The sequence below is a fragment of the Octodon degus genome, unplaced genomic scaffold (genome assembly GCF_000260255.1).
Source record: "Octodon degus isolate 3935 unplaced genomic scaffold, OctDeg1.0 scaffold00048, whole genome shotgun sequence".
Lineage (NCBI taxonomy): Eukaryota > Metazoa > Chordata > Mammalia > Rodentia > Octodontidae > Octodon > Octodon degus.
In genome coordinates this window covers 6,173,239-6,199,976 of record NW_004524624.1, presented here as the reverse complement: position 1 = coordinate 6,199,976, position 26,738 = coordinate 6,173,239, and the positions used below count along the sequence as shown (strand labels likewise).

The 26,738-nt window shown below is 47.1% G+C and overlaps 4 protein-coding genes across 7 annotated transcripts in view; 2 read left to right on the top strand and 2 right to left on the bottom strand.

The window, feature by feature from the left end:
• Positions 1-776: 776 nt before the first annotated feature.
• Positions 777-16,847, top strand: Arl10 (ADP ribosylation factor like GTPase 10). Of its 3 annotated transcripts, none has more exons than XR_002821343.1 (5): positions 777-2,118; positions 2,670-2,871; positions 5,597-5,772; positions 8,895-9,161; positions 16,783-16,847. XR_002821343.1 is itself a non-coding variant. In XM_004632303.2 (4 exons), the coding sequence occupies exons 1-4, from the start codon at positions 1,936-1,938 to the stop codon at positions 9,066-9,068; spliced, it is 735 nt and encodes a 244-aa protein (XP_004632360.1). In that variant the 5' UTR covers positions 777-1,935; the 3' UTR covers positions 9,069-10,307. The 3 variants fall into 3 exon arrangements, 1 of the variants encoding a protein (XP_004632360.1); XR_002821342.1 differs by lacking the exon at positions 16,783-16,847 and adding an exon at positions 11,577-11,723 and having other exon boundaries at positions 8,895-9,753; XM_004632303.2 differs by lacking the exon at positions 16,783-16,847 and having other exon boundaries at positions 8,895-10,307.
• Positions 15,615-21,316, bottom strand: Nop16 (NOP16 nucleolar protein). The gene is made up of 5 exons (XM_004632302.3): positions 21,127-21,316; positions 20,929-21,037; positions 19,703-19,772; positions 16,866-16,972; positions 15,615-15,920 (listed from the first exon to the last, which is right to left on the bottom strand). Exons 1-5 carry the CDS (start codon positions 21,231-21,233, stop codon positions 15,777-15,779), a joined length of 537 nt encoding a protein of 178 aa, XP_004632359.1. The 5' UTR covers positions 21,234-21,316; the 3' UTR covers positions 15,615-15,776.
• Positions 21,317-21,443: 127 nt separating this feature from the next.
• Positions 21,444-22,408, top strand: Higd2a (HIG1 hypoxia inducible domain family member 2A). Its single transcript, XM_004632301.2, has 2 exons — positions 21,444-21,657; positions 22,024-22,408. Exons 1-2 carry the CDS (start codon positions 21,504-21,506, stop codon positions 22,188-22,190), a joined length of 321 nt encoding a protein of 106 aa, XP_004632358.1. The 5' UTR covers positions 21,444-21,503; the 3' UTR covers positions 22,191-22,408.
• Positions 22,409-24,939: 2,531 nt separating this feature from the next.
• The window catches only part of Cltb (clathrin light chain B), a 24,888-nt gene continuing 23,089 nt past the window's right edge, over positions 24,940-26,738 (bottom strand). For both annotated transcript variants that reach the window (XM_004632299.2, XM_004632300.2), the window contains one exon: positions 24,940-25,691. In XM_004632299.2, coding sequence (XP_004632356.1) covers positions 25,520-25,691 — 172 coding nt within the window. In that variant the 3' untranslated portion in view covers positions 24,940-25,519. The remainder of the gene's footprint in view (positions 25,692-26,738) is intronic.

Here is a 26,738-nt window from a genome sequence, read left to right as displayed (position 1 = left end):
AGTAAAAAATATTTTGCTCATGATATTTGAGATGGGGTTTCACTACGATGCCATGGTAGCAGGGACTACTTGACATGTGTCATCACATCTGGCTTAACATTTTTTATATGGAGTCTGGGTGGATACACACACACACACTTCACAAAACACTTCTAATTTTCACTTTACTATTTTATTTTCTAATTTTAATGTTACAATTGCTATCTAGTAAATTGATTTTTACAATTCACAGATGGTCCTGAACCACAGTTTGAAATAGCACTGGAGTCATCCCCTGACATCACTTTCTCCCAACCCTCACTCTTCCCCAGAGGAGTTAGTTACATGGCTGAGAGGTCAGGAGAAGCTGTACCGTTGCCACGCTCAGGCTAGCCACTCAGGACGCTCCAAGCTCGCTGGGGAGGTCCTGGCTATGTGGCACCATCAGATGACATTTTCCTCTCCACTTGGCTATCTTCTGCAACTTCTCAATTCATTCTCAACTTGGGAAGAGCAACTATTGTTTAAGACCTCCAGGTATCTCTTAATAAAGTATACAAATCGCCTCAACCTAAAGTGTTAAATGAAAACAAATACTTTAAAAAAGAATCAATATTAAGGCCAGTGAGATAGCTCAGTGGACTAAACGCTTGTTTAGGCAAGAGCAGGAACCAGGTTCAATCCTGTGCACTACATGCTGTGCTGGGGCTGCCCTTGGGCATGCTGAGCCGGCCACCAAGTGCAGGTGCGGTGGCACACAACTGTAATCCCAGCGCTTAGGAGGCTGAAAACAGGAGGATCACTATGAGGCTGAGCTGTCCGAGCTGCCCCTGTACCAAATATATTTTTAAAAAAATCAATATTGATAGAAATGCATTGTAGGTTAAAAGTCAAGATAAGGAGGCTGGAGAGATAGCTCAGTAGAATAAGTGCTTGCCTGGAAAGCACAAGAGCCTGAGTTCAAGCCCTGGTTCTACCAAAATAAATAAATAAAAAGTCAAGATAGAATAACAGTAGTATACACACACTGCCAAAGATAAGGGCAGTCAAGTCAGAACTAACAGCAGCTCGGACACAGAGCCAGGGGTACAGGGAAACTTGGGAACTACACAGAGCCAAGAGCAGTGACACTATCGGGAGTGAGACACTTTCCCCACTGGCCTCAGAATTGCTTCACCTCCTGCCCCACAGCACTCCGCAGTCTCTCCCTTAAGGGCCAAAGGTCTGATGGTTCTCCCTTTCCTTCTCTCCTGTATCTGGAAGCCGCGGCAATCAGGAGGAGGTCAGTCTAAACATCCTGACTTCTGGCCCTGCTTACTTCTTTAACTAGCCCAGAGCACTAGTATAGCAGAACCCTTCGGCGTTCTGAGGCAGTCAAAGGAGAGCTGAGGCACTGAGGGTCAAGGTGTCAAGCTCTTGTCCTGTCTCTGCCACTCCCTATGCGGGTGATACCGGGCGAAATGGTTTCAATTTCTTCCCCTGAGTCTTTGAGGGATACTTGGAATATAGATCGCTTGGGTTTGAATGCAAGCTGCACCGAAGTGCTACGGTGCGGTGCGTACTTGAACAAATTATCTCCTGGGTCTCAATTTCCCTGTGGGAGGTACCATAAGAGGTAACTGAGAAAGCCATCAGTTAACTCCACGGCTCCCAGCAAGCGCTCAACAGTTGTGAGCAAATACTGCCTTGCGCTCCGTTCTGCAGGAAGAGCTTCGCTCTGCATGGCACCTGCTGGCAGCGGGAGAGAGGTGCCGACGGGCCTGCAGCGACCCCCGCCCCCCACCCCCAGTCCCCGGCAGGCGACCTGTAGCCTGACAGGCGGTGCATTGTGGGGCTTGTAGTGCGGGGCTGGGATAGGGTGGGTGGGCGCGGCCGCCGCAGCCACAGCGGGGCCATTTTCGCCGGGAGGGCGGGCTCCGCCTGCTCAGCGCGCACCGGCGCCCCTCGCCCGGCCGGATGGCGCCGCGGCCGCTGGGCCCCTTGGTGCTGGCGCTGGGCGGCGCCGCAGCCGTGCTCGGCTCGGTGCTCTTCATTCTCTGGAAAGCCTACTTCGGCCGTGGACGCGAGCGGCGCTGGGACCGCGGCGAGGCCTGGTGGAGCTTGGAGCCCGCCCGCCTCCCTCCGTGGGTCCAGTGGGACGTGAGTGCTGCACGGGGGTCGGGAGAGGCCGAGGGTGCGCCTCCGCGCGGGTGATGAGGGGTGTGGCTGCGGTCCTGCCCCAAGAGCGCCCGGCACGCGGCGCGCAGTCTGGGAGGCAAAGAAACTTGGAGCGGGTGATGGAAGTTGGCTGCGACGCCGCGGAGCCAGCGCTTTCCTGTGCGCGCCGCAGCCGGGGGGACGCGGCCGGCCAGGGCTGCTAGGCTCCAGGAGTCGGGCGGGTCCGCGCGGCGCCTGCGCAGTGCACGTTTTGGCCCGGCCCTGGGGGATGCTGGGAGAAGCCCTCCGACCGCAGCGACTTTCCGGCGGTTCAGTTGTGCCTGCAACCCCGGGAAGCGGTAATTACAGCCCGCGAGAGTACGGGATGCGCCCGAGAACACTCGCGGAAAACCGGGGCTGCAGTTCACAACTCCGAAGGCAGCGCTGGACCCACTTCTTCAGACCATTCCTGCCAGTCCCTGGACAGAGGAGGGCGGGATGTGGTAAGGGTAAAGTGGGAAGTCGCCGGCCGCAGCCTGACCTCTGTCCCGCAGCCCGAGGACGAGGAAGCCGAGGAACCGGCTCTGGAGGAGTTGGAGCAGCGCGAGGTGCTGGTGCTGGGGCTGGATGGCTCTGGGAAGAGCACGTTCTTGCGCGTGCTGTCGGGGAAGACACCGCTGGAAGGCCACGTCCCCACCTGGGGCTTCAACTCCGTGCGACTGCCCACCAAAGACTTCGAGGTGGACATTCTAGAGAGTGAGCAGAGAGACAAACCCCATCCCACCTCCCCTTCGCCACTGTTGGTCCAGGGCCTCGATTCTTGGGGTGGGGGTGGGGGGAAAGGGCGGGACTCCATCCAAAATGCATATCTAAGCAGCACTGTATCCTATATGAACTTTTTCTCACCCCTCCCTGGGACACTAGGTACAGCACAAGCTCAGTAATTCTGGTATTTGGGCCTTTACTGATCGAAAATTTCTAGCTTACTAGTTGCCTGCCATTCAGCATTACTGACACATGCCTGAGATCCTAACAGCTAATGGTTCCTATTCCACGCACTTGACAGGTATTACATAATAAAATCCGCCCCGCAGCTCGATGATACATATGAAGAAACTGAAGCTCAACAAGTTAGATCATTTATCCAAGGTCAACCAGCTTTCCAGTGCCCTGATGCAGAATGTTGGCTGCTGGCCTTCACTGTTGAGTAACATTACAGTGCTTGTTTCTGAAGGGTGACTTCTGATCTCCTATCGCCTGACCTTTGTATGCACTGTTCCCTCAGTCTAGAAAGCCTTATTCCCTAATAAACTGCTACTTATCCTTCAGGCTTTAGTTTAAACATGATATCCCAGTATGTATCTTGAAGGCTTCTAGACCTAGGGATGAGAAAGAATCCTAAGGAGCCCCTAGCCCTCAGTCCTAGACTGTGTGGTATTTTGTTTATTATTTTTGGAACTGGGGATTGAATTCAGGACCTTGCTCTTACCCAGCGGGCACTTAGGCCTCTGAGCTATCTCCCCAGCCCCCTTTGTGGTTATTTTGGAAAAGGATGGCAAAGAGGCTGTTGAAAGGGCAGTCACCCATGACTGGCCTCACTCTCACTGAGAGGGACAAGTAGACTTCCTGCCTGCCACAGGATGCTACAGGACTCAGACCATAAAGGGCTGTGTTGGTTTAACTAAGGGTTAGGCATCAAACTTTGAGGCCCTGACTGTTGGCCTGAGCAAGAGTAGTTCCTCTGGCCCCAGTTGCTTGTCCATTGGCCTGCTGTGGCCTCATCTTTTATCCTTGATTGTATCGAACACTAATATGCACCTAGGATTCTCGTCCTTACACCAGTGTTTCTCAGGCGGCTCCTTCTCTTGTGCCAAGGACACAGGTCAGGGTCAGGCTTTTGCCTAGACACCTTGTTAGATGGTTTTTTTGGTTTGTTTTGTTTTTTTTGCAGAACCAGGGATTGAACTCAGGCCCTTGCGCTTGCCAGGCAAGTGCTTATTCTACTGAGCCATCTCCCTGGCCCCTACCTTGTTAGATATAATAACCTTTCTTCCCTAGCTATCCCTGGCAGAAGGTGGTGGTGGTTTTCATGTTACCTGAGGGTCTGACAGGAGACAGTCTAAACTCACCGGATATAGACCTAGATCTCCTATTCAACCCATAGGGTCAAAAAACAAACCCTTCACTGTGCTTGCATTGCCTGGTCAGGGGCAGAACAGAGTGGGCCCTTTGAGGATAATTGGTAACTGAGTGAGTTTAACACTTTGATGGTTCTTCCCTTCCCCCATCTCCAGTATCTAGTTTATTAGCTGCTGCTTTCAGCTGACTCCTCAGAGACTGTCTACCTCCTATCTCCTCTGTTGCTGCTATCTTCTCTCCTGTCAGCACTACAGCTGCCTCCTTACTGGTCTTGCTGCTTCTGCTTCTGTTCATAGGGGCAGCCAGAGTAATTTCTCAAAACCTCACATCAGATCATGTCACTCTTGCCTCTGAGGTTACTGTGGCCCTAACTGATCCTAAGTGGCCTACCCTGGTTTTCTGTTTCTCAAGCACACTGAGCTTTTCCCCTCTGCCTTTGAAGCTTTTCTCCGCCTCTACCCATGGCTAGCTTCTTATTGTCCCACATCATCTCACATCTACCTTTTTTGACAAAACTTCTCTGACCACTCAACACAAAGCCAACCCCCACCTTCAGCCACTTTCCTTTTTTCTGCTTTATTTCTTTCCATTCTGGAATGTGTGTTATTGCAAGTCCACTGGTTAGGGAAGGAGCTCCTTAAGAGCAGGGCTGCTTGCCTGATCGCCTCTGTATCCCCAGCACCTAGATCAGTGCTTGGCACCTAGTAAGCACTCAGTAAATACTTGATGAGTGCCTGCTATGTGCCAGGCATTGTGCTGAGGCTTTAGGGGGATCCAGAGGTAAGTGTGTCTGATTTAAGAGTTTAGCATTCACACAAGTGATACTAACATGCAGTTTATCAATGGAGACTATAGAGAGTAGGAAGAGCAAAACACCTCGTAGATTGAGTCTGGCATTTCCAAGGGAGGGGAGTGGGTTGAGAAAACTGACTGGATAGTAGCTTTGCACAGGCAAGGCTGGTGGTCTTGACTTTTCAAGGCACTGAGACTCCTGGCTATTGATCACAGCCATCACTGACCTGGGAAGAAGCTAAGAATTGGCAAGGGGCAAGGCAGCACAGGAAAACTTCTAGAGCACCTATATACCGTTCTATGAAGGAAGGATGTGTTGCATGTGGTACCTTTGGGTGAGTTCAGTGATACATGAAGGTAGCATCTTGCCCTAAGAAACCAGGCCAACACCTAAACCTAAACTCAGGTCTGACTGACTCCAGTCTTACTGGCTTAGGACCTTCGTCCCTGGCTGCTGCAGCTTTGGGAAGCTTGGAAGTAGGTGGGTTGAGGGTAAAGATAAAGAACCAGGCTCAGGGATGCTCTGAATTGGTCACTGACCTCTCCTCAGTTGGTGGCAGTCAGAACCTGCGCTTCTACTGGAAGGAGTTTGTGAATGAGGTGGATGTACTAGTGTTCATGGTGGATGCAGCTGACCGGCTCCGGCTGCCTTGGGCCCGACAGGAACTGCACAGGCTGCTAGACAAGGACCCTGACCTGCCTGTCGTCGTGGTGGCCAACAAGCAGGTGAGGTCTTGGTTGTTGCTTTTTTTTTTTTTTTCCTTTTTGGTGGAACCAGGGATTGAACTCAGGCCCTGTGCTTGCCAGGCAAGTGCTTATTCTACTGGGCCATCTCTCCAGCCCCTCAGGTGATGTCTTGGGAGGCTAGCTAAAGCCCTTGGTTGGGATTTACACCAGCAAATTCCTGGTGAGGGTAGGGAACATTGCAGAGGATTTGGGGCCCATCCCTGGGTAGCTTGGCGAAGACACTGGCCCCACTTCTACTTCTTTTTTTTTTTTTTTTTTAAAGAAATTTATTATCACACAGTTTTAGAAGACTATTTATTTATTTTATTTATTTGTTATTTGTGTGTGTGTGTGGCCAGCTCAGCCCACCAGGGGATGGGGCTGGCTGGCATGTGGTGCTGGGGGATCAAACTGCGGTCCCTGTGCTTTGCTAAGCTTGTTTTAAGTAGGTGCTTTAGACCACTGAGCCATCTCACCAGCGCCCCACTTCTACTTCTGCTTCTTTCTCATCCCATCCTCTGTCTTAGTTGTTCTTTGCTTCTCTTTCTCATCCTTAAGAAGTGAAAGAAATAATATGTACCAGGTATAGTTTCGATGTGCTGTCCTTATTGGACTTTTGACCCTATAAGAGGTGGGGTGCAGTTCCTGTTTTACAGTGTGGAAACTGAAGTTCAGGGAGGCTTGGGATCTACCCAAGATGGTACATCTCAGGAATAGTAGAATTTTGGTGTCTGATTCCAAAACCATGTCAGCATGGTGGTACAGGCCTGTAATCCCAGCACGCTGGGAGGCTGAGGTAAGAGGATCCCAAGTTTGAGCCCCACTTAGGCAACTTAGTGATTTAGTGAGAGCCTATATAACCTAAAATTTAAAAAGTTGGGGATATAACTCTGTGTGAAGGTCCAGAATTCAATCCTCAGTAAAACACAAAATAAAAACTGTTATCTTTAAATGCTGAAATTGTAACTTTGGAATAGCCAAGTCTCAAACTCAGATATTCTCCATGCTACTGCCATTTATTTGTTTTAAGCAGGACTGGAGATTTAACCCAGCACCTTTATGTAAGAGCTCTACCACAGAGCTACATCTCCAACCCCTGAAGTTCTTAGCCATTGCCCTGTATCCCTGGGCTCCACTGGCCCAGCAGCTTTCAGCTTTGGAGACCTTAAGTGCTGACTTCTCAACATGGGACAAGCACCACAGTACTGTTGTTGTTTTTCTTTGTTTCAGTACCAGGAATCAAACTCAGGACCTTGTGTTTTCCAGGCAGACACTTGTGCCACTGAGCTGTATCTGTTGGCTTCCCCGTGGCGGAGTGCATGTGTCTCTGAGAACTGCAGAACATTTTCACAGCTTGGCTTGGAGAGAAGCTGTGTCTTTGACCTTAGATTCCCCCTGCCTATCAGGAGACACTTGACTGTTATTTATAAATATGATTACCATATGTCCTAGGCTACCTGGGACAGTGCCCATATATGCCTGTTGTTCCAGTGCAACTATTAATACTGCCCTCTTTGAACCTCAAGAGACCTTTATTTGGACAATGAGTCAGATGGATCCTATTTATAAACTAGTTCACAGCAGTTTTGTACTTATAGAGATAACACCCAATTTATAGAAGTTTTTTTTTTTTTTTAATTTGGTTTTTTAAAAATTTTTATTTATTTTTTGTGTGTGTGTGTGTGTGTGTGTGTGTGTGTGTGTGTGTGGCCAGCTCAGCCCACCAGGGGTCAGGACTGGCTGGCATGTGGTGCTGGGGGATCGAACCATGGTCCCTGTGCTTTGCCAAGCTTGTTCCAAGTAGGTGCTTTAGACCACTGAGCCATCTCTCCAGCCCCCCAATATATAGAAGTTTTTAAAAAAAATTTTAAAAATATAGTCTTGCTATATTCTCAGAGTTGGACTTGAGCTCACATTCCTCCCATTTCAGCTACTGTGAATTCTATTTGTTTTTTTTCTTTTTTTTTAATTTTTAAAGCAGAATCTCACTTTCAGGCTTGCCTTGAACTCATTGTGTAACCCAGGTTGCCCTGAAACTTTGGAGATCTTCCTGCCTCAGTCTCCTGAGTCTGAGTACTGGGATCACAGGTGTGTACCACACCTTGCTTTATTTCTTTTTTTTTTGTGGAGCCGGGGATTTAACTCAGGCCCTTGTGCTTGCCAGGTAAGCGCTTATTCAAGTGAGCTATCTCCCCGGCCCCTTTGCTTTATTTCTTTATGGCATCTTTGAACATATAGGAGACCTAAAGTTCCACAATTCTATGAATTGTGTAAGGATTTTAATCTTGAGCCAGGGTTAAAAGTAAAATGCTTCTCCCTGGCGTGTCATGTGGCCCCAGCCCCAGGGTGCACTGAGACAGCGACTGAGACTGGGCATCTATAATCCCAGCACTTGGGAGGCTGAAAATAGGAGATTCACTACGAGTCCAATCAACGTAGTGACACCCTGTACTAAATACATTAAAAAAAAATTTTTTTTTAAATAAAAAAAATGCTCCATCACCAGCCATGCCATATAGTAGCTTATTAGTTTCTAAGGTGTTGTATATGACCTCTCCATTGTTGAGTTTAGGAAACTGAGCATGAACTTTTTTTTTTTTTTAATTTTATTTATTTATGCGTGTGTGTGTGTGCGCGCGCGCGTGTGTGGCCAGCTCAGCCCACCAGAGGGCGGGGCTGGCTGGCATGTGGTGCTGGGGGATCCAACCGTGGTCCCTGTGCTTTGCTAAGCTTGTTGTAAGTAGGTGCTTTAGACCACTGAGCCATCTCACCAGCCCCTGAGCATGAACTTCTTCTATAAGATTCAAAGCTTGGTGATTAAATCAATCTGAGTTTGGAATCTGGCTCTACAACTCATCACTGTTATCTAAACTAAAGTACTTCATCTTCCTGAACCAGTTTCCTAAGTGTGGATATCAAAGTCAGAGACTAGGAGTGGGTACCTGTCACCATGCTGTTTCTCACCACAGTAGCTGATGATACAACAAAAAGTGGTTGGTACAAAGGGGTTGGAGCGAGCACTGGTGTTTTCCAGGGGGTCTAGAAGGGGCTGCATAGATGGTAAGGGTGGCAGTGTGTCAGAAACATGCAGCTGTTTCCACTGACTCTTGTGTTCTCCCCAGGACCTGAACGAGGCCCTGAGTGTGGTGGAGCTGGAGCAGGAGCTGGGTCTGGAGGCTGTTGACAGCCAGCGGGAGATTTTCTTCTTGGCAGCCAGCATTGCCCCTGTAGGACCCGACTTTGAAGACGCTGGCACCGTGCACATCTGGAAACTACTCTTGGAGCTTCTCTCCTAGGCAGGGATGCCTGCTCACTGCCTAGCCCAAGTGGCCACAGTTCCACTGCCTTCTGCTTCATTTCCAGCCTGAGCCCAGGGCAGGAACCACTTGGTAGCACTTCCCTTCTTCCCTCCCTGCCCTCTCCAGAGCAGGGCTGAGAACCAAACAGAAGCCTTCCTAGTGAGGTGGCCCTGGAGGGCTGCAGCATGGAGGTGGGCAGGCAGAGGATGGGAGAGGGTAGTGTAGCTCCTTCTGGCTGGAGTGTGGCTCCAGCTTTCCCTTCCCTTCCCTTCCCTGCACAGTGACACGCTCAGTGGGCTCAGTGTTTCCCTCCCTGCAGGTCTCAGTGACTGAGGAACTGACAGAAAGGTCACAAGTACTTCTGGGTCTTCAGGTCTCCTGGTCTACTCTTGATGTTATGCCCTTTCCATATGGGCAGGTTCTTAGTATGCAATGAGCCCTTGCTGCCAGTCCTGTGTTGTCCCCTAGTCCCTGCTCTGCCTAACTGGCTTGTGGCCTTTTTTAGTCTCTGCCTCTTTGGCTCCAAGGCCATCATTTTTAAATGGAGGTGGTTTCCATATTTTTTTCTAACTACCAGTCACAGAGATACAGTGCTAGAGTGAACCTGGAGACTCTAGCAAGGATCTTACCAAACACTTCCCAGCTTTTAAAGCCTGGCCTGACCACCTCTTTTGACTACAGAGTAAGTGCAGTTCATCTACCAAAATGTGTGCGTGTGCATGTGTGTGTGTGTGTGTGTGTGTGTCCATGTCCCTAATCTGGAGACAAGCTGCTGTTCTTGTACTAACTGTGCCAATGCCCATGTTTACATAAATCTGGGAAAGGAAGGAGCCCAGGTTTCTGGGAATAAGACTTAACTAGAGCTGGGAGTTAGACTCAGAACTGTTTTATTTATTTATTTATATATGTATGTATTTATCAAAGAAACAGGCCAAAGTTCTACATTCTATTTCTAGGTGCTGTAATCAAAACACCAGGTGATTGTTAGAGAAAATATGGAACTTTGAGGCAAATAGCTAGAATCACAAATAATATTCTGGTAACTTAAAGATGTCAATGGATTCAAAGCTGTAGTGCCCCCAGGGAGCCTTTGAGATTGTAATTAATACTTTATATTGATTCACATAAACGTTAAACTCTACTGCTTTGCCCCAAATGTTAGAAACAAACGGTCTTCTAGGTAGCTAAACAAATGTCTTTGGAAGATAATTTCTGTTATGTAAATCCAATAAAAAATCAGCATGAGCTGATCATGGTGGCCCACACCTGTAATGCCAACAACTGGGGAGGTCGAGGCAAGATGAGAATTTAAAGCCAGCCTGGGCTATTTAGTGAGATCCTGCCCAACAATTTTAAAAAGGGTGCCAGACATGGTTGCACATTTGTAATCCCAGCACTTGAGGCTGAAGCTTGAATACTGCAGCAAGTTCAAGGCCAGTCTGGGCTACATAATACGTTCAGGGCCAGCTATCACAAGACTTTGTATCAACCAAAACTAAATTAAAAAAAAATTTTTTTTTTCCCCCCCAGAACCGGGGATTAACTCAGGTCCCAGGGAAGCACTTACTTATTCTACTGAGCTATCTCCCCGGCCCCTAAAAAAAAAAGAAAAACTTTTATTTCTTTAGTACAGCATCTCACTATGCACCCTGGACTCGTGGTGATCCCCCGCCTCAGCCTTCCCAGCACAGAAATTACAGGTGTGTATCACCATACCTGGTTTCGGTGGCTGACACAGCGGCATAGCATGAAGTACCAGGGATCAAACCTGGATCCTTGTGCTTGCCAGGCAGGTGCTTAGACCACCAAGCTATCTTCCCAGTCCCCAAAACTAAAAATTTAAATAAATAAAAGTAAGGGCCCTAGGTTTATTCTCCAGTACTCCACCAAAAAAAAAGAAAAAAAAAAAAGGATATGAATCCAAAGGGCAGGAAACTGGGTGGCTTTGGGATCCTGGATCATTCACTCCTCAACAAAAACAAAGTTGGACTGAACTTACAGGATTCTCCAGAACACATTCCATGATTCTGTGCAGTGATCTGCCACTTTTTAAGGCCATCTCTATGTTGACACTTATTAGTGTAGGCAAAAAGAGCCTTTTGTTTGTCAGGGGCCTTGGAATAATGAATAGCCACCAGTAGTTTCTGAAAGGTACGATCCCATTCAGTTTACTTTCTGCGATGAAATTCTGTGCCTTTGTTTCATGTGACATCTGCCCAGGATGCGTTGGTGCCATACAATGGCTAATGCAAGAGACACACAGGGCTAGTGGGTAGGAAGTGCCCACGTCCAGAAACAAATGTGATCTTTGGAAGCATGGCCTGCTGTGCCTCTGGGCTGCAGGCACATCAGAATCCAATTTTCTGCAGTAGGAAGGAAATTTCTGCTTTTATATTAACATAATTTGAGTGTTAGAGTAGCCTTTAAAACTTTGCTGGCAGCTTTCCATCTTGTCACTGAAGGGTGAGAAATTGCATTTTTGTTCTATGAACTCTTGTACTGTAGCTCTCAAAAGCTATCTTTGGGACCAGCATTGGGAAGAGGACCCCCCCCCCATTAAGGTATGCCTTTTATCTAATGACTATTATTATGTAGAATTTTGAAGTCCCTCATATGGGAAGTGAACTTGAATAAAGAGTTCCACTATGTCTACTTTAACTGCTTTTATCAAAACCATTCCCAGAACCACACAGGTGCCAGGGCCACTACCATCTCTACTCCTAAACAATACACAGGCATCCCAGTGGCCCCTCGGTGACTCACCACATTTGGGGCTGTTAGTATATTCTCTAGTGCAGGTCAGCACTCCTCGGGTTTCTACCGTGAGTAGACTGGACAAAGTAGGGGAATGCGTCTTCAGTGTCTCACCTACCTGCCTATTGCAATGCTCTTACCCAGCTGCTTCTGAAGAATAGACTGAACTTAGGAGCTTACAGGACCTGCTTAGGGGGACTAGCCTGGTTACCTTCAGCTGCTTATCTCAGTTCCTTAGTCTAGCTGAGGAGACACTATTGTACCCACTGCCTCAAACTGACAGTTGCCAACTTAGCTGAGCTTAGGGACATAGTTCAGTGTCTAGGCAGCTGTCGTGTTCTGACAAGGAACAGACGAAAGCTTGGACGCAAACCAAAGTGTTCACACATGGAAGCCTCTACTGTCTACTTACTGCACCTGCACTAAGATCATTCATCTAACACTGAGGGGGCCTTTGTATTGTTTTGTATAATGCTAGGGATCAAACCCATTCTGGCTCTGCAAGCCCTCTATGAAACTACACCCAAGGCCTTTGTTCTATGGGTTATTTTAACAAAACTGTGGCCTTTGGTTTTCCATTCTGTGGACTATGGCTGACATAGTTGGGCCTTGGCCAGGGAGAAGGTGAAGCTAGCCCACCATAAGTTGTGGGTCTTCTGTAGTGAGGGCCAGATGAGAATCTGACACATCCCAACAACAGGAATGAAACATTTATTTTCCAAGAAAGTTTCCACTTGCCTTTGGAAAACTTTGTTCCTAATGCTAAGGGGAATTGTTAGAATCAGCTGCAGGGCCACCTCTGGTGCCCACCCCAGCCTCCTACGGCTGGCCCAGACCACAGAGCTGTGGTATACTGAGCAGTCTTGCTTCACCTGAGCTCCAGAGGAGGTGCTCTTGAACACAAACTTCTGATTACTATGAATAGGGGAGTCTCCAACTACCTTATCTGCTACCTCTAGAAATGGGCCTATCAAGGGACAATAGGAAGATTTCCATCAAAACCCTAGAAGTAAAAAAAAAAAAACAACAAAACAAACCCTAGAAGTAAAAAAAACGAAACCCTAGAAGTAAAAGGGCCTTGCTATAAGCCTCTGCCCAGTGAAGCAGACCCACCAGGCTGCCAAGGATGAACTGCAAACACTGGATGGTACACAAATGTCAGAAGTCATCTCCATTCTCAGTTTGATGAGTGTATACCGAGTGCTTACAGTCCCAGGGAGAGGTAGCTGTAGAGTATGGTCCCTGAACATATCCTTGTGATGCAATAATTTGCCAACTGTACCAAGTCCCAGTACCCTAGCCCTTCAGCCTTTGGGGGAAGGGGAAGAGAGTGAACAGGAACATCAGCTTTTGTCTTAGTAACTTCTTCTATCCCTTAGGAGTCCTGATGGGGCCAGAGCTAGAGGGTAGAAAATGGAAGCAAAGAAGTCTTAACTGCCCCAATGCTGCAGGTCATAAGGCTTGGGGGGGAAATTCCACAAGCATTCCTCAAGTAACTGGACCAGGTTTTGTATTCCCTGGCAACATCCCTTCCCTGAGGTTTAAATCTGGCAAAGAATGTCAAGCAAATTAAAAAGCTGTTCATGGGAACCACACCCAGTAGCACACAACTGTAATCCCAGCACACAGGAAGGAGGATCACCAGCTGCAGTCTAACTTGGGCCACTTAGTGGGACTCTCTCAACATACATTTTAGATATAGCTCAACACAAAGGTCCTGGGTTCAATCTCCAGCTGCAAAACCAAAACTATAACCACACCTCAGGTGTGGTAGCACATGCCTGTAATCCCAGCACTTGGGAGGCTAATGCAGCAGAACTATCATAAATTCAAAGGCAGCCTGGGCTATACAATTCAGGACCAGGAAGACCCTATCTCAAAAATTCCTTATGAGGTAAAGCATAGAGGGCTTGGACCCTGGCTTTCATCCCTAACATCATTAAAAAATAAAAAAGCACAGCTATAGCAGATGGATACTGATAGAAAAGCCTGTGGTTTGGGCTACAGGACACTTACCAGCCTGGGTCAATGGACAATACTAGGAAAGACCTAAAATCAGCTGAACTGAACTTGGTAAAGAAACTAGGTAAAAGGACAACCCAGTCAAAGGCCTGAATTTGGAATTTTATGGGAGGGTGAAAGTTGGGGACACACCTGTAATCCTAGCACTCCAGAGACTGAGGCAAGAGGATCACTGTGAGTTCAAGGCCAGCCTGAACTACACAGTGAGACTGTCTCAAAACAAAACTTATGAAGCCAAATAACAGACTGTGGAGAGCTCCCTATACACTAGATACTAAAGACTGCTCTTGATGCTTATGGCTCATTATTGCTAGAGTCTACATCTTTAGACTTAAAGTGGCCAACCCTGACAGTATAGGATGACTGGGCTGCCTTTAGGGGCCAAAGGGGAGAAGGACCTTACTGTCTTAACCCATGCTGAAACCATGCCCTAGTAAGCAGAAAGTGTAGGGTGGATCTGACAAGAAAGCGCACACCTCCAGCCTCACTGATAGATGATCATATCAGTTTCACATATAATAATGTGCAAAATCATAAAGTTCTTTTTTGGTGTAGTCAACAGATTTAGTGGCTGCTGGAAGAAAAGAATTTTTACATGGTTATAAAGTACCAGGACTTAAGAACCTGTCCATGCTACACCTTGCCATTGATCCTGCTGTGAAGCAGGTACCAGATCTTCATATGCCACTGAATCTGGCAGGCCTGGCTCTGAAGAATGGCTAGGTGGTACACAGCACACTGAGTGGTACACAACAGTCCACCAGTCCCAGAAAACAGGTCTGGGCCAAAGCCAACACAGTAATAAAAAGAGGTAGCAGATCACTTAAGAGGACAGACCAGGAGCTAGCTCCCTACCCTCTGGCACTGAAGCCACAGCTAGCCTCATAGGACCAGCACTAGAAAAGTATCCCACTCTAAGCAGCCCAAGTTTCCAGCAAGCTTCTGTAGGAAGGCCAACAGAACTTGCAGGAAGGGCCAGCGAGATAGCTAGGTGGTCTAAGCGCCCCCTTAGGCAAGTGCAGGGACCAGGGTTGGATACCCAGCACCACATGCCCTGCAGGCCTCACCCCCAGGAGCACTGAACTGACCACCAAGACCGGGTGGGGTGGTGCCTGGTGTAATTCCAGCGCTGGGGAGGCCGAAAACAAGAGGATCATTATGAGTCTGAGCTGCGTAATATATATTTTTAATATACTGTACCAAATATATTTAAAAAAAAAAAAACTTGCAGGAATTCAGGGCACAAGGCAGCTGATGAGAAAGGAGTTAGCACTTATAAGGATATGTGAAAGTGGCCATGCTGCCAAGCTGGAAGGCCCCTTTGCAGGGCTGGTACTCACTGATGCAGTCCCTGGGCTTGCATGGGAAGAGTAAATACAAATCCACTGGAGAAGTAAAATATCCTTGGTTTTATTATGCATAGACTATCTCCAAATAAAATACCCACTCTGAAAACAGCAGGTTCTGGCTTTTCTGTGCCACCAAAATCATAAAAATTGGAAGGCTGTAGATGTCAGTCAGTGGTAGAAATGCTTTCCTAGCATGAGTTCAATCTCTTGTACTCCAAACAAACAAACAAACAGTATACATATAAATTGGCACCCCAGTATGCAGAAGGCAGGGGATTCCTGCAAATTCAATTAGTGCCTCAAGGGGCAGGGGAGATGGCTCAGTAGAATAAGTGCTTGCCTGGCAAGCACAAGGGCCTGAGCTCAATCCCCAGTTCTGCAAAAAAAAAAAAAAAAAAAAAAAAAAACCAACAACCACCAATTAGCGCCTCGAAGACTGCTCCTTCCCCAAGAGAAGGGTGCATATTTTTGTATAGCTTGATTCCACAGGATTAGCCAGCATCCTCTGAAGCCACATACCCTCCTTGTCTTACACCTTGGCTCCAGCTTCTTTGGTCCAGAATGAGGCCTCAGCCTAGAATCATTCAACTTCCATCTTATTCTTCTGCAAAGAATCAAGGAAGGCTTGCCACTCCACTGGGTAAAAACGCTTATAGACATTGATCTTATTGCGAATCTGTTTCGGGGTATCTTGATAATAATTCTTCTCATCCCGGGCCATGGCCTAAGAAGAGAAGGGCAACTTAAGGAGGAACAGACAGGCACAGTTTCAAATCCTAGTGTTGTATAAGTTGGGCAAATCACTTCCTATCAATGATATCCAGATTCCTTACTTCAAAAGCCACAATGTATTTGGAACCCTTCTGCACTGAGGAGCTGGGGAAATGGGTACAAATGCCCTTAGGAATCAGGCAGGCACAAGAAGCCGGTAAGTTGGGCATGAGCTCAACTAGGCAAGGAGCTCATGTTCTATCCTCAGCAAACTGATCCCACCCAGAAACAGATGCCTGGTGTGAACAAACTTTCACAAAAAAGTCAAATACACAGACCTTTTGTGAACCTGCTCACAAACAAAATGGCAACTTAGTCCAAGGGTTTTTTTGTTTTTTGTTTTTGAGGACCTGGGGATTGAACTCAGGACCTTGTGCTTGCCTGGCAAGCATTTATTCTACTGAGCCATCTCCCTGACCCGTTTTTTTTAAAACAACTTTTCTTTAAATGTATTTAGTACAGGGTCTATAGGGTCTCACTACACAGATCAGACTCATAGTGATTCTCCTGTTTTCAGCCTCCCAAGTGCTGGAATTATAGGCATGCACCATCACGCCCAGTCTCAATCCCTGTCTCGGCACACCCCAGGGGTAAGGCCAGCACAGCTCACCCAGGATCAAACCCAGGTCCCTCTGCCTGCCTAAGCAGGCACTTTAGTCCACGGAGCTGTCTGGCCGACCCTACAATATATGTTGAATGGGATATGAACCGCAGGATACTCCACCTATCCCTGCTGTCAGCATTTTGTTCACATTAAATCCTTGTGAAGGGACTTACTTCCTAAAATCTCTCCCTTTCTTTCTCCCCACTCTCAGGAGGAAGATCAGAGCATGAACGGTCCAGTTACTGCCTCCTAACCAGTCCACGCAGCTCTTCCTACCAGGCCTTACCACCTTACCTTGTAGTCCTCCCCGTAGTTCTCCACCATGTGGTGTACATAGTCAATGAGGTCCCGAGACAGGGTATTCCCTTTCTTCTCTGGGAGGCTGGCCTCTGCTTCCAGGTCTAGGGTGACAGAAGCCAGATGCAATGAGGCTTTGCCTCTGCTGTGTTTAAGCTATCCATACACCCTTCACCCAATCCCATGCCATAAGAATTGCTATACAAGGCCATTCTCGGGGTCAGGGAGATGGCTCAGTGTAATAAGCGCTTCCCTAGCAAGTGCAAAGGCCTGAGTTCAATCCCCAGTTCCACAAAAAAAAAAAAAAAAAAAAAAAGGCCATTCTCAAATTCACTGTAGGACCCTTTTTCTTCAGCCTCTGGGATCCTACACTCTGCCTCCTACAACCTAATTGCGTAGTATGGGAACTACCTGAAAGGCATGCCACTCTTCTGCCCATCCCAGATAGGTTTTAAAAGAAGGTATCAAATTCTGTACTTGTATCTCTACCTAGTGCTAGGCCTTGTAGACACAGGAAAAGATGTATTATCTGTCCAGAAAGCAAGACTCACTTGTGACTGTAAAACTCTCAGAGACCCATATAAAATGTAAAGATCTTAATAAATGAAAACTAGAGCTGCAGGCCTGAATGTGGTGGTGCATTACTGTAATTCCAGCACTTATGAGGCTGAGGAAGGGGACCTGCAACAAAGTAAGACCAGCATGGCTACATAGTAAGTAAGTAAAGCCAGCCTGAAATATACAGTGAGACCCTATCTCAAAAAAAAGACCAGTGAGGGGGCAGGGAGATAGTTCAGCAGCATAAACACCTGCCTGGCAAGCACAAGGTCCTAAATTTGATCCCAGGTACTGGAAAAAAAAAAAAAAAAAAAAGCTGAGGCAAAAACTCCCATTTCTCATCTATAATACAGAATACAAGCTTCCTCACAGAAATGGCATGGTTTTATGTGATCTAGGGCTAGGTATTAATATGCTTATAGTCAAAATTATCTTTTGACATGGTTGGAGCTAGAGAGGAGGGGCAAATAGGGAGTTGTTTAATGAGGACAGTTTAAATCTTCTAAATGAAAGTTCTGGACATGTATTTTTTTGGGGGGGTTAGGACAGGGTCTATCTAGTTCAAGCTAAGCTTAAATTTGCAGCAGTCCTCTAAGTGCTGTGATTAGTTGCACATCACCATGCCTATCTTGGTTTCGGGGGGTAGAGGATTTGGTTGTTTGTATTTATTTATTTTTTGGTACCAGGAATCAAAGTCAGGAACTTGCGCTTGTCAGACAGGTGCTTGTGCCACTGAGCTACACTCTTGGCCCTTTGTGGGATTTTTTGAGACAGGGTCTTACTGTGCAACTCAGGATATCCTCAAAATCACAGCAATCTTCCTGTATCAGGCCCCATCCCCACCCCAAGTACTGGGATTACAGGCAATAGTTTGGGTTTTGGTTGTTGCTTTTTTTTTTTTTTTTTTTGCAGTACCGGGGATTGAACTCAGGACCCTGCACTTGCCAGGCAAGCGCTTATTCTACTGAGCTATCTCCTTGGGCCCAGATTTGGGTTCTTGAGACAGGGTTTTGCTTTGTAGTTCAGGCTGCCTTTAAATTCACTATGTACCCCAGGCTTGCCATGAATCTGCAGCAATCTGTCTCTCAAGTACTGAGATTATTAAGTGTGTACCACCATGTGTGGCTTATGATGCTTGCACAAAAATGTAAAAATACTTAACACTACTGAATTTTATGTACACTTTTCCCATTCCGTTTACAGTAATCCTTTTGTTTTTTTGGAGGAACCGGGGATTGAACTCAGGCCCTTACACTTGCCAGGGAAGCGCTTATTCCACTGAGTCATCTCCTCTGCCCCAGTTTGCAGTAATTCTTATGAGAACCATAAAGATCAACTAAAGACAGAAACTTAAAGAATTCCCCAACAAATGTCTGGTCATCTAAATCCTTTTACCAGGGCCGGCAGTATAGCTCAGCAGACTAAGCGCTTGTTTAGGTAAATGCAGGGGCCAGGGTTCAATCCCTGGCTCCACATGCCGTGCCAGCCCTGCCTCCGGGTACACTGAGCCAGTGATGGAGTCCGGGCGCGGTGGCACATGCCTGTAATCCCAGCACTTAGGAGGCAGAAATCAGGAGGATCGCTACTTATGTGGGCTATGTAGTGGTCATGTGCTTAGCATGTATGAGGCCCTAAATTCAGTTCCCAGTATAAAAATATAAAATAAAATTCATGATAGGTAAAGACAAAGAATTCCAGAGTATTCTTGCTTTCCTGCAGGGTTTGGTTTGGTTTGCCTTGTTGGGTTTTTGAGATGGTCTCTCTATATATTCAGGCAGTTCTTAAACTGGCTATATAACCCAGGCTGGCTTTGAACTCGACATTGATCCTCCTACCCTGGCCTCCCAGTGCTGGGATTACAGGCATTTGCCACATCTGGCACCTGAAGGATTTAATCTTCTTGTTTAATAATCAATCTTCATAGCCTTAATATAACATGAAATTGACTTTCCATTAGAAAGACTATAAGATAGGAAAATCTCTAAAATTCAGTTCATCCTTAAAAACATGAGAAGCCAAACACATGCCTAAAGACTTCATGGTTTGTTTCCTATCTTTTCAAGCACTGGGCTACATCCTCTCTGAATATCTCTGACCTTAGTTCACATGCTTACCTAAACTGAAAATGTCACAGCCTGGGACACAGTTCTAACTCCATGAACCCTGATCAGCTTGCTTCTCTCTGAGCCTTAGTCTCTCCAGCTATACAATGAGGACACTCAAGGCTTTCCAGGTACAACACCATGGTGATCCAGAGGAATACGGTCTGCACCCACCATTTAGTACATAGGGCTTCCGTACAAGCTCCTTGGGCCTCTCCTCTATGTCCACCTCCATGGCTTTCACCTGCAGAAAACAGAGCATGTAAGACCAGTAAACAGGGAGAAAGCCTTTTTTTTTTTTTTTGGAAAGAGCTTTCATCAGGGAAGTCTGACCTGGATAAAAGTATTCCACCCGTCCCATTATTATGATATTACACATAAAAATCCCTCTCAAGGTCTAACAATAACATGGAGAACCAATGCAAGTTTTCACAAGTACAATCCACAGTTCTCAAAAGAAACACAAGCAAGGAAACATTTCCATGTTAAATAACACTCTTTGCCTTCCTTACTCGGTTGAGTGATAACTCAACAAGTGAAACAATGCCATGACAGTGCTTTATAATTTACAGTGGGGGAAAATGTCAGGTATCTTCTCTATGGAGCAGGCCTACCTGCCAGTGCTTAACTAGTTTCATATTTGTTCAAGAAACATTAATGTTGTTTGCCTTTGGCATGAAGGAAAAGGCAAAGATGTGTAAAGATAACAGGACAAATTCATTCTGCATTCCCATGGGTTAACTACTGAGCTGACAAAACACAAGATTATGTTAATGGAAAAAGGCATAGACAACAAACAGCTAAGTAAATAAGTACAAAGTACCATCATGTACCTACAAGTTCTAAAAATTAAAGGGAGTCAATTACTGGGTAAGAGGAATTTTAATTTTGAAAGCTTAAAAGGGTGGCCTGAAAAAGACTTAAGAGACAAAAATCAATTCTAGGTAAGCCTCAGGTGAAGGATGACTGGGAAAAGATGTAGAATACTGTAAAGATCTTAAGCTCTGGGAGGAACCTTATTAGGGAAATCAAGGACAGCTAAGTTTACATTCTGGAAAATACCACTGACATGCATGGGACTGTCTAAGGAAAAATATTTTATGTTGGAAGAAAGAAGCTCCAGCCCAAGTCTAAGTGTGTGTTCAACAGGGAGCGCGCGGGAGGTATAAAGGGCCTCTTGAGCTTGGTGCAGGAGGAGCGCTTGGCAGTGGGCAGAGGTTGGAAACCCTGGAAGGATGTGAAACACATCGAGGCAGAGGGGGAAAGAAGGAGGAGTGAAGAAAGGGAAAGGAGAGAAAGAAATTAATAAAGAGGGAAGGAGACCAGTACCGAAAAAAAAAAAAAAAAAAGAAAGAAAAGAAAAAAGGAAGGCGACAAGGGCCAGCCCCCCTTCCTAGTACCTTTCTCTTACGGACGGGAACCGCCTTGTTGGGGTCCATGGCCAGACCCATTTCTGCCAGGTTCTGCCGTACAGATTTGGTGTGGTCCCAGGCATGTCGGATATGGGAGCTACCGGCAAAGAGAGAAAGATCCGTGTTCTGTCATCTCGTGGGCCGTTCCGGCCAAGGCCCCTTCCTCCCCTACGCTGGCCCCCTCACCACTCGATCCGCGGCGCTGCCTTCCGTCGAGCATTCCGGTTGAGGCGCTTTCGGTTGATGTTATAACCATATTTCTGCCTCCGAGTCTTGCCTTTGGCCTTCGGCATCGCGACTACCAATGCACCAGGAGTTCACCCAGCACTATCTGAGAACCTCGTGTTGACAGACTCCTTCCGTCGGGTGCGGAAGAGGTTGGCAAGCTTTCTGGGAAATGTAGTCTTTTCTGCATCGGGTTCTCGCTACTTACTACGACTCCCGGAATGCAACGGGCACTTGCGTTTGCGTACTACGCTCAGAAAAATGTCTCCCCGCCCCTCTCATGACCTCATCGGGAGGCGGGGCTTAGAGTCCAGGTTTTGTCCTGCGTTAGATTGGACATGGCAACTCCCGGCCCGGTGACTTCGGAGGCACCTTTTGAACCACCACAACCCCCAGTCATTGAAGGTTTTAAACCCACTGTCTACACCCACCCAGAAAGCGTCAAGGAAAAATTCCTTCGCAAGACTCGTGAGAACCCAATGGTACCCATAGGTGAGTGAGTGCTATAGGAACTGTAAACTCACAGGAAAGTGATGTTGGGGGGAATGAAATAGGGGAGGACCTAAGTAGGGGAAGACCTAAATAGTGATGTTTGGGGGAATGAAATAGGGGAGGACCTAAATAGGGGACTGAATGAGAACGCACCAGAGTTGTGGGGGAAGGGGTGGGACGTTGAAGCTGATTGGAAAAGCCGTTGTGTGGGTTTAGGGGCGGGATAAGGTCGCTGGGGTGAGACGGACTCTGGAGCGAAGAGGACTCCTCTTGCTGCTTCATAGGGGCCTGGGGAAGGATTCCCAAATCCCAAACAGACGTGCAGAGCCAGACCTCGTCCCCACTGTTTTGTCTCCTCGTCCCCAGGCTGCCTGGGCACTGCGGCCGCCCTCGCCTACGGCCTCTTCTGCTTCCATCGAGGCCACAGCCAGCGCTCCCAGCTCATGATGCGCACCCGGATTGCTGCCCAGGGCTTCACGGTCGCAGCCATCTTAGTGGGTTTAGCTGTTTCTTCTATGAAGTCTCGACCCTGAGCTCGCTGCCACAGCATAGCATAGCAGCTCTGGTGGTCATTCCAAAACCCAGGAGCAACTACCAGCTGTGCCAAGAGACTTATTCCCTCGTCTGCCAGGCTTCTGTGTTGTTATGTAACCGACAGATTCTTCTCAGAAATCCAGGTTTCGTTTAAGTGTTGCACACTTGATTGTGTCGCACCTCCACTCCTAGTACATAATAAAGTAATAAACCTGTAGTTTGGTGACATCATTCTCAGTGGCACCTCCCATAGTCAAAACCATGGGTTTTGGTGTTTGGTTTTAGCACAAAACAGATGATAGCCTGAAGTGGGCCTTAGAAATCATATAGTCTGAGAGGGATGGGATGGTGCAACCTGTAATCCCACCACTGGGAAACTGAGGAAGGAGGATGCCAAATTCCAGCCCAGCCTGGGCAACTTAGACCCTTTCTCAAAAAATAAAACTGGATTGTGGATATAGTTCAGTGCAGAGATCCTGGGTTCACCCCCCAGTACCTAAAAAAATGAAAAGGTAATCATGTAGTCTAATGATTCCCAAACTTTCCTTGTAACAGTCAACCAGGGCACTTGTTAAAAGTAGAGATTCCTAGGCACCTCTCCTCACCAAGCATGATGGCACACACATGTAATCCCAGCACTGCAGAGGCTGAGGCAGGAGGATCACTGCAAGTTTGAGGCCAGCCTGAACTATACAGAGAGACCTTCTCTCAAAACAAAAGGGTCAGGAATTAAATGGACTACTCGTGGTGCTACTGGAGGGTGAGGTATGAGAACCTAGCTAGTAGTTTTCAAACTTTCAGTAGTCCTTAGATGAGACTTGCCTTTCTCCTTTGCCTTCATCCCACCTTTGTTGTTGTTGTTTTTTGCGGAACTGGGTATTGAACTCAAGCCTTAGCACTTGCCAGGGAAGCGCTTATTCCACTGAGCCATCTCCCGGCCCCTTCATCCCACTCTTGCCTCCTGAGAGCCTCTAGGGCTCCACTGATCTAGACCGGTGGTGGCAACATTGTAGAGCTTTCAGTGATAACAAACAGCTGGCTGCAGCATAGATTAGCCACCACTGATCTAGACCATGCAGCACTTTTTTTTTTTTTTTTGCGGAACCGGGGATTGAACTCAGATCCTTGCGTTTGCCAGTCAAGCACTTATCCTACTGAACCATCTCCCTGGCCCGACCATGCAGCTTTTGAACATGAAGTCTAATGGGAAGTTTTTGGTCTGCAATAAATTCTAAAGTGTTGATTTGGTCTGGCCAAATAGCTCAGCGGATTTAAGCCCCTGCGCAGGGGCCAGGGGTTCAATCTCTGGGCCTGCGGTGCCAGCCCCGCGCCCAGGGTGAGCTGAGACTGCAATTGAGACTGGGCGAGGTGGGGTGCGCCCCTATTCCCAGCACTTGGGAGGCTGTAAACAGTAGAATCACTACAAGTGAGACCCTGAACACCCTGTAGATCCTTCCCTAAAATACAGAAAAAATAAAAAAGTGTTGGTTTAGGAATCTAGGCTACATCATCTGTGACTCTATCTTTCCTCAACACCACCTTCAAGCTGACAAAGGGAAAAGACTGAATGTAGAAAATGCACTTCTTATGCCTCCGACACAGTCTAGATCTCTGAGTGGAAGAGCTTATGGTAAAGGTTTCTTGTCTCTACCTCTGTCAGCTCTGAGTCAGAAGTGAATGTAGAGCAGTACATTATCCTCAAGATACAAGGAAAGGGCTGGGGAGATGGCTCAGTGGAATAAGCGCTTCCCTGGCAAGGGCAAGGGCCTGAATTCAATCCCCAGTTCTACCAAAAAAAAAAAAAAGATACAAGGAAAGGATATGGATGTGAGAACAGTGATATTTTACAGGGAATGTCACTATAAGTGTGGTGTTACTGTGTCCTCCCAAAATAATAGGTTCAAGATCCAACTCGTATTTCTTTAGAATATGACCTTATTTGGCAATAGGGTCTTGACAAAAGTAATAAAGGCGTCAGGGTGGACTTTAATCCAATATGACTGGCATCCTTATAAAAAGGGAAAGTTTGGACATGAAGACATGCAGAGGGGGCAGACAACAAACAGTGGCCACATGAGGATTGAAGCAAAGCTGTAGCAGTGCACCTGCAAGCCAAAAAATGTGTCAGGCCACCAACAGCCAGGAAAGAGCCACAGAACAGATCCTTCCCTGGTGCCTTTTGAGAAACTGGCCCTGATGTCACCTTGATTTTGGACTTGTAACCTTCAGAACTATGACACAACAAATTTCTTGTCAGTTTGTGGTTACAGTAGTCCTAAGGAATTTACCTTGCTAGCAATTAAAGTCTGTGCAGGTCATGTTGGCTGGAACATCCTTACAGCCTCTGCTAAAGAGGCAGAAGTAAACTAAAAAGGAAAAAGACCACCCCAGTGTGGTGGTCCACACCTGTGATCCCAGCACTCAGGGGGTTGAGACAGGATGATTGTCCCAAGTTCAGGGCCAGCTTGGGCTACATAGTTCAAGGCCAGCCTGAGTTGCCAAGCAAGACCTTGTCTCAAAAAATAAAAAAGGGGGGGCAAGAAGGTGTGGCCACTGGTTATAATCCACAGGAGGACACGGTTAAAGAGGGGGCAAAACCCCCAGGGTTCTGGCCTCTCCACATCCAGAATATCCTGGGCAAATGTGAGAAAGGAGCCTGGCAAAAGCTACTTTCACCAGCCTCTGACTCAGGCTTGGAAGCTACCACTTAGAGCCTCTGTTGTGCTTCTTTCCTCACTCTATTCCTTCTAGAAGCGTTGGTGCCCTACTTACATGTGAGTCTACCAGAAACCCTACCTCAGTGGTTTCAGGGTCAGTAAGGATCAAGGTTGCAAAAGTGTCCTGTGAAAGGTGGTCTTTCCTCCTGAGGATGGAGGCAGCAGACACAGGTGGGAGCTGCCACTTCTGGCTGGGAGCTCTTGGGTTTCCTGGGGAACAACCTCGTCTTTTCTCAAGGCCATGAAACTGGGAAGTTTCTAAGCACAAACTGAACCCTGACACCAGTTATGGCTTCCAGAGAAATAAGGATGATAATAAATAAATGTAAAAAGAGTTAACAACACACCCTTTAAGCCAAGAAAAAATACATCAGGAGGGACAGTCACAACTGAGTGGACAAGAGAAGGCATGAGGGCTGGACCATGGGGCCAGGAGGGAGTGAGGAACAGGAGGGGTGAGGATCCTCTGGACAGCCCTGGGAGATGGACAGGGACAGAATAGACTGTGTGGCAGCTGCCAGAGGGTTTCCACTTTCCAGCCTGGCCTTGGCAGCCGATCCTCCTCTGCCCTAGCATGGCCCTTGCTTCAAGACCATGCTTATGGCAGGCATCTAGCGGGACAGCGGTGTCTGCTTCAGCGACATGAGCACCGAGCGCAGCCGGGACACATCTTTGCACTGCTTGCTGCTCTTGGGGTTGAAGTCACACAGCTGGGCCACCTTCTCCCATTCTGTGCCTGGGGTGTCCTCCTTGGATTCCTTCACGAAAGCCTCCTCAGATGCCCTGCAAGTAGAGAGGGGACAGCGGTTTCAGAGCTGCCTGTCTGTCTCCAAGGCAGTGATGCCCTTCTGCTGAGCAAGGCTGCTACCCCATTCCACACTGGGACACTCGATTGAGTTCTCCCCAGCCCAGTGCCCCCGACTGCACTTCCTAGGAACACAAGAAGCATAAGGGCATGAGAAGAAGTGAAGGACAATTTGTAATAGCTAAATCTTGAAAACAGCCCAAGTGCCCCTTGACGGATAAATGGAAAAAGATGTGGGCTTTATTTTGTTTGTTTGTTTGTTTGTTTTCTTTTGAGACAAGGTCTCACTATGTAGCCCAGGCTGGCTCCAAACTTGCAGCAATCCTCCTGCCTCAGTGTCCTGAGTGCTGGGATGATAGGCATGTGTCAGCTGTGGTTTTTTTTTTTTTTTTAATACCATTAATTACTACTCTACCAAAAAGAAGACTTAACTTTAGACATTTCTAACTGAATGGATGTACCTTGAGACTAATTTTAAGTGAAAAAAATCAGACACACATATGCAAATACTACATTGTTGGGCAGGGGAGATAGATTTAGTGGCAAAGTACCTGCCTGGCAGGTGTAAGATCCTGAGTTAGATTCCTAGTACCCCCTCAAAAAAAAATCTTTAAAATACACTACATTTTGAGGCTAAGGAGATAGCTCAACGGCAAAGCAACAGCCTGGCAAGCACAAGGTCCTCAGTTTGATTGCCAGTAAAATACTGCATTGTTTCTCTGTTGTGAGAAATTAGAATGTATAATAAAAATTGGGAAATGGGAATAAAATATTCACATGAAAAGAGGAACGAGGGAGAGGAAGGGAAACTGAAAGAAGGAAAAAAATGAGAAAAGGAAAAATGGAAACAAAGCTTTTGTAAATAAGGAAGGGGAAGGAAATGAGAAAAAAAGAAGCAAAATATGTCACATACAGGTACAAATTCCTATGAGACTGTGGTCATCATGTATATCTAAAGTGTACCAATAGGGCCAGGGAGATGGCTCAGTGGAATAAGCGCTTCCCTGGCAAGCGCAAGGGCCTGA

Coding starts and splice junctions, on each gene's coding strand:
- Arl10 (XM_004632303.2), top strand. CDS start 1,936: ATGGCGCCGCGGCCGCTGGGCCCCTTGGTGCTGGCGCTGGGCGGCGCC. Junction 2,872..5,596: donor CGAGGTGGACATTCTAGAGA/GTGAGCAGAGAG, acceptor ACCTCTCCTCAG/TTGGTGGCAGTCAGAACCTG. Junction 5,773..8,894: donor TCGTGGTGGCCAACAAGCAG/GTGAGGTCTTGG, acceptor TGTTCTCCCCAG/GACCTGAACGAGGCCCTGAG.
- Nop16 (XM_004632302.3), bottom strand. CDS start 21,233: ATGCCGAAGGCCAAAGGCAAGACTCGGAGGCAGAAATATGGTTATAAC. Junction 19,773..20,928: donor TTCCCGTCCGTAAGAGAAAG/GTACTAGGAAGG, acceptor TGTTTTCTGCAG/GTGAAAGCCATGGAGGTGGA. Junction 16,973..19,702: donor GAAGCCCTATGTACTAAATG/GTGGGTGCAGAC, acceptor CTGTCACCCTAG/ACCTGGAAGCAGAGGCCAGC.
- Higd2a (XM_004632301.2), top strand. CDS start 21,504: ATGGCAACTCCCGGCCCGGTGACTTCGGAGGCACCTTTTGAACCACCA. Junction 21,658..22,023: donor GAACCCAATGGTACCCATAG/GTGAGTGAGTGC, acceptor CCTCGTCCCCAG/GCTGCCTGGGCACTGCGGCC.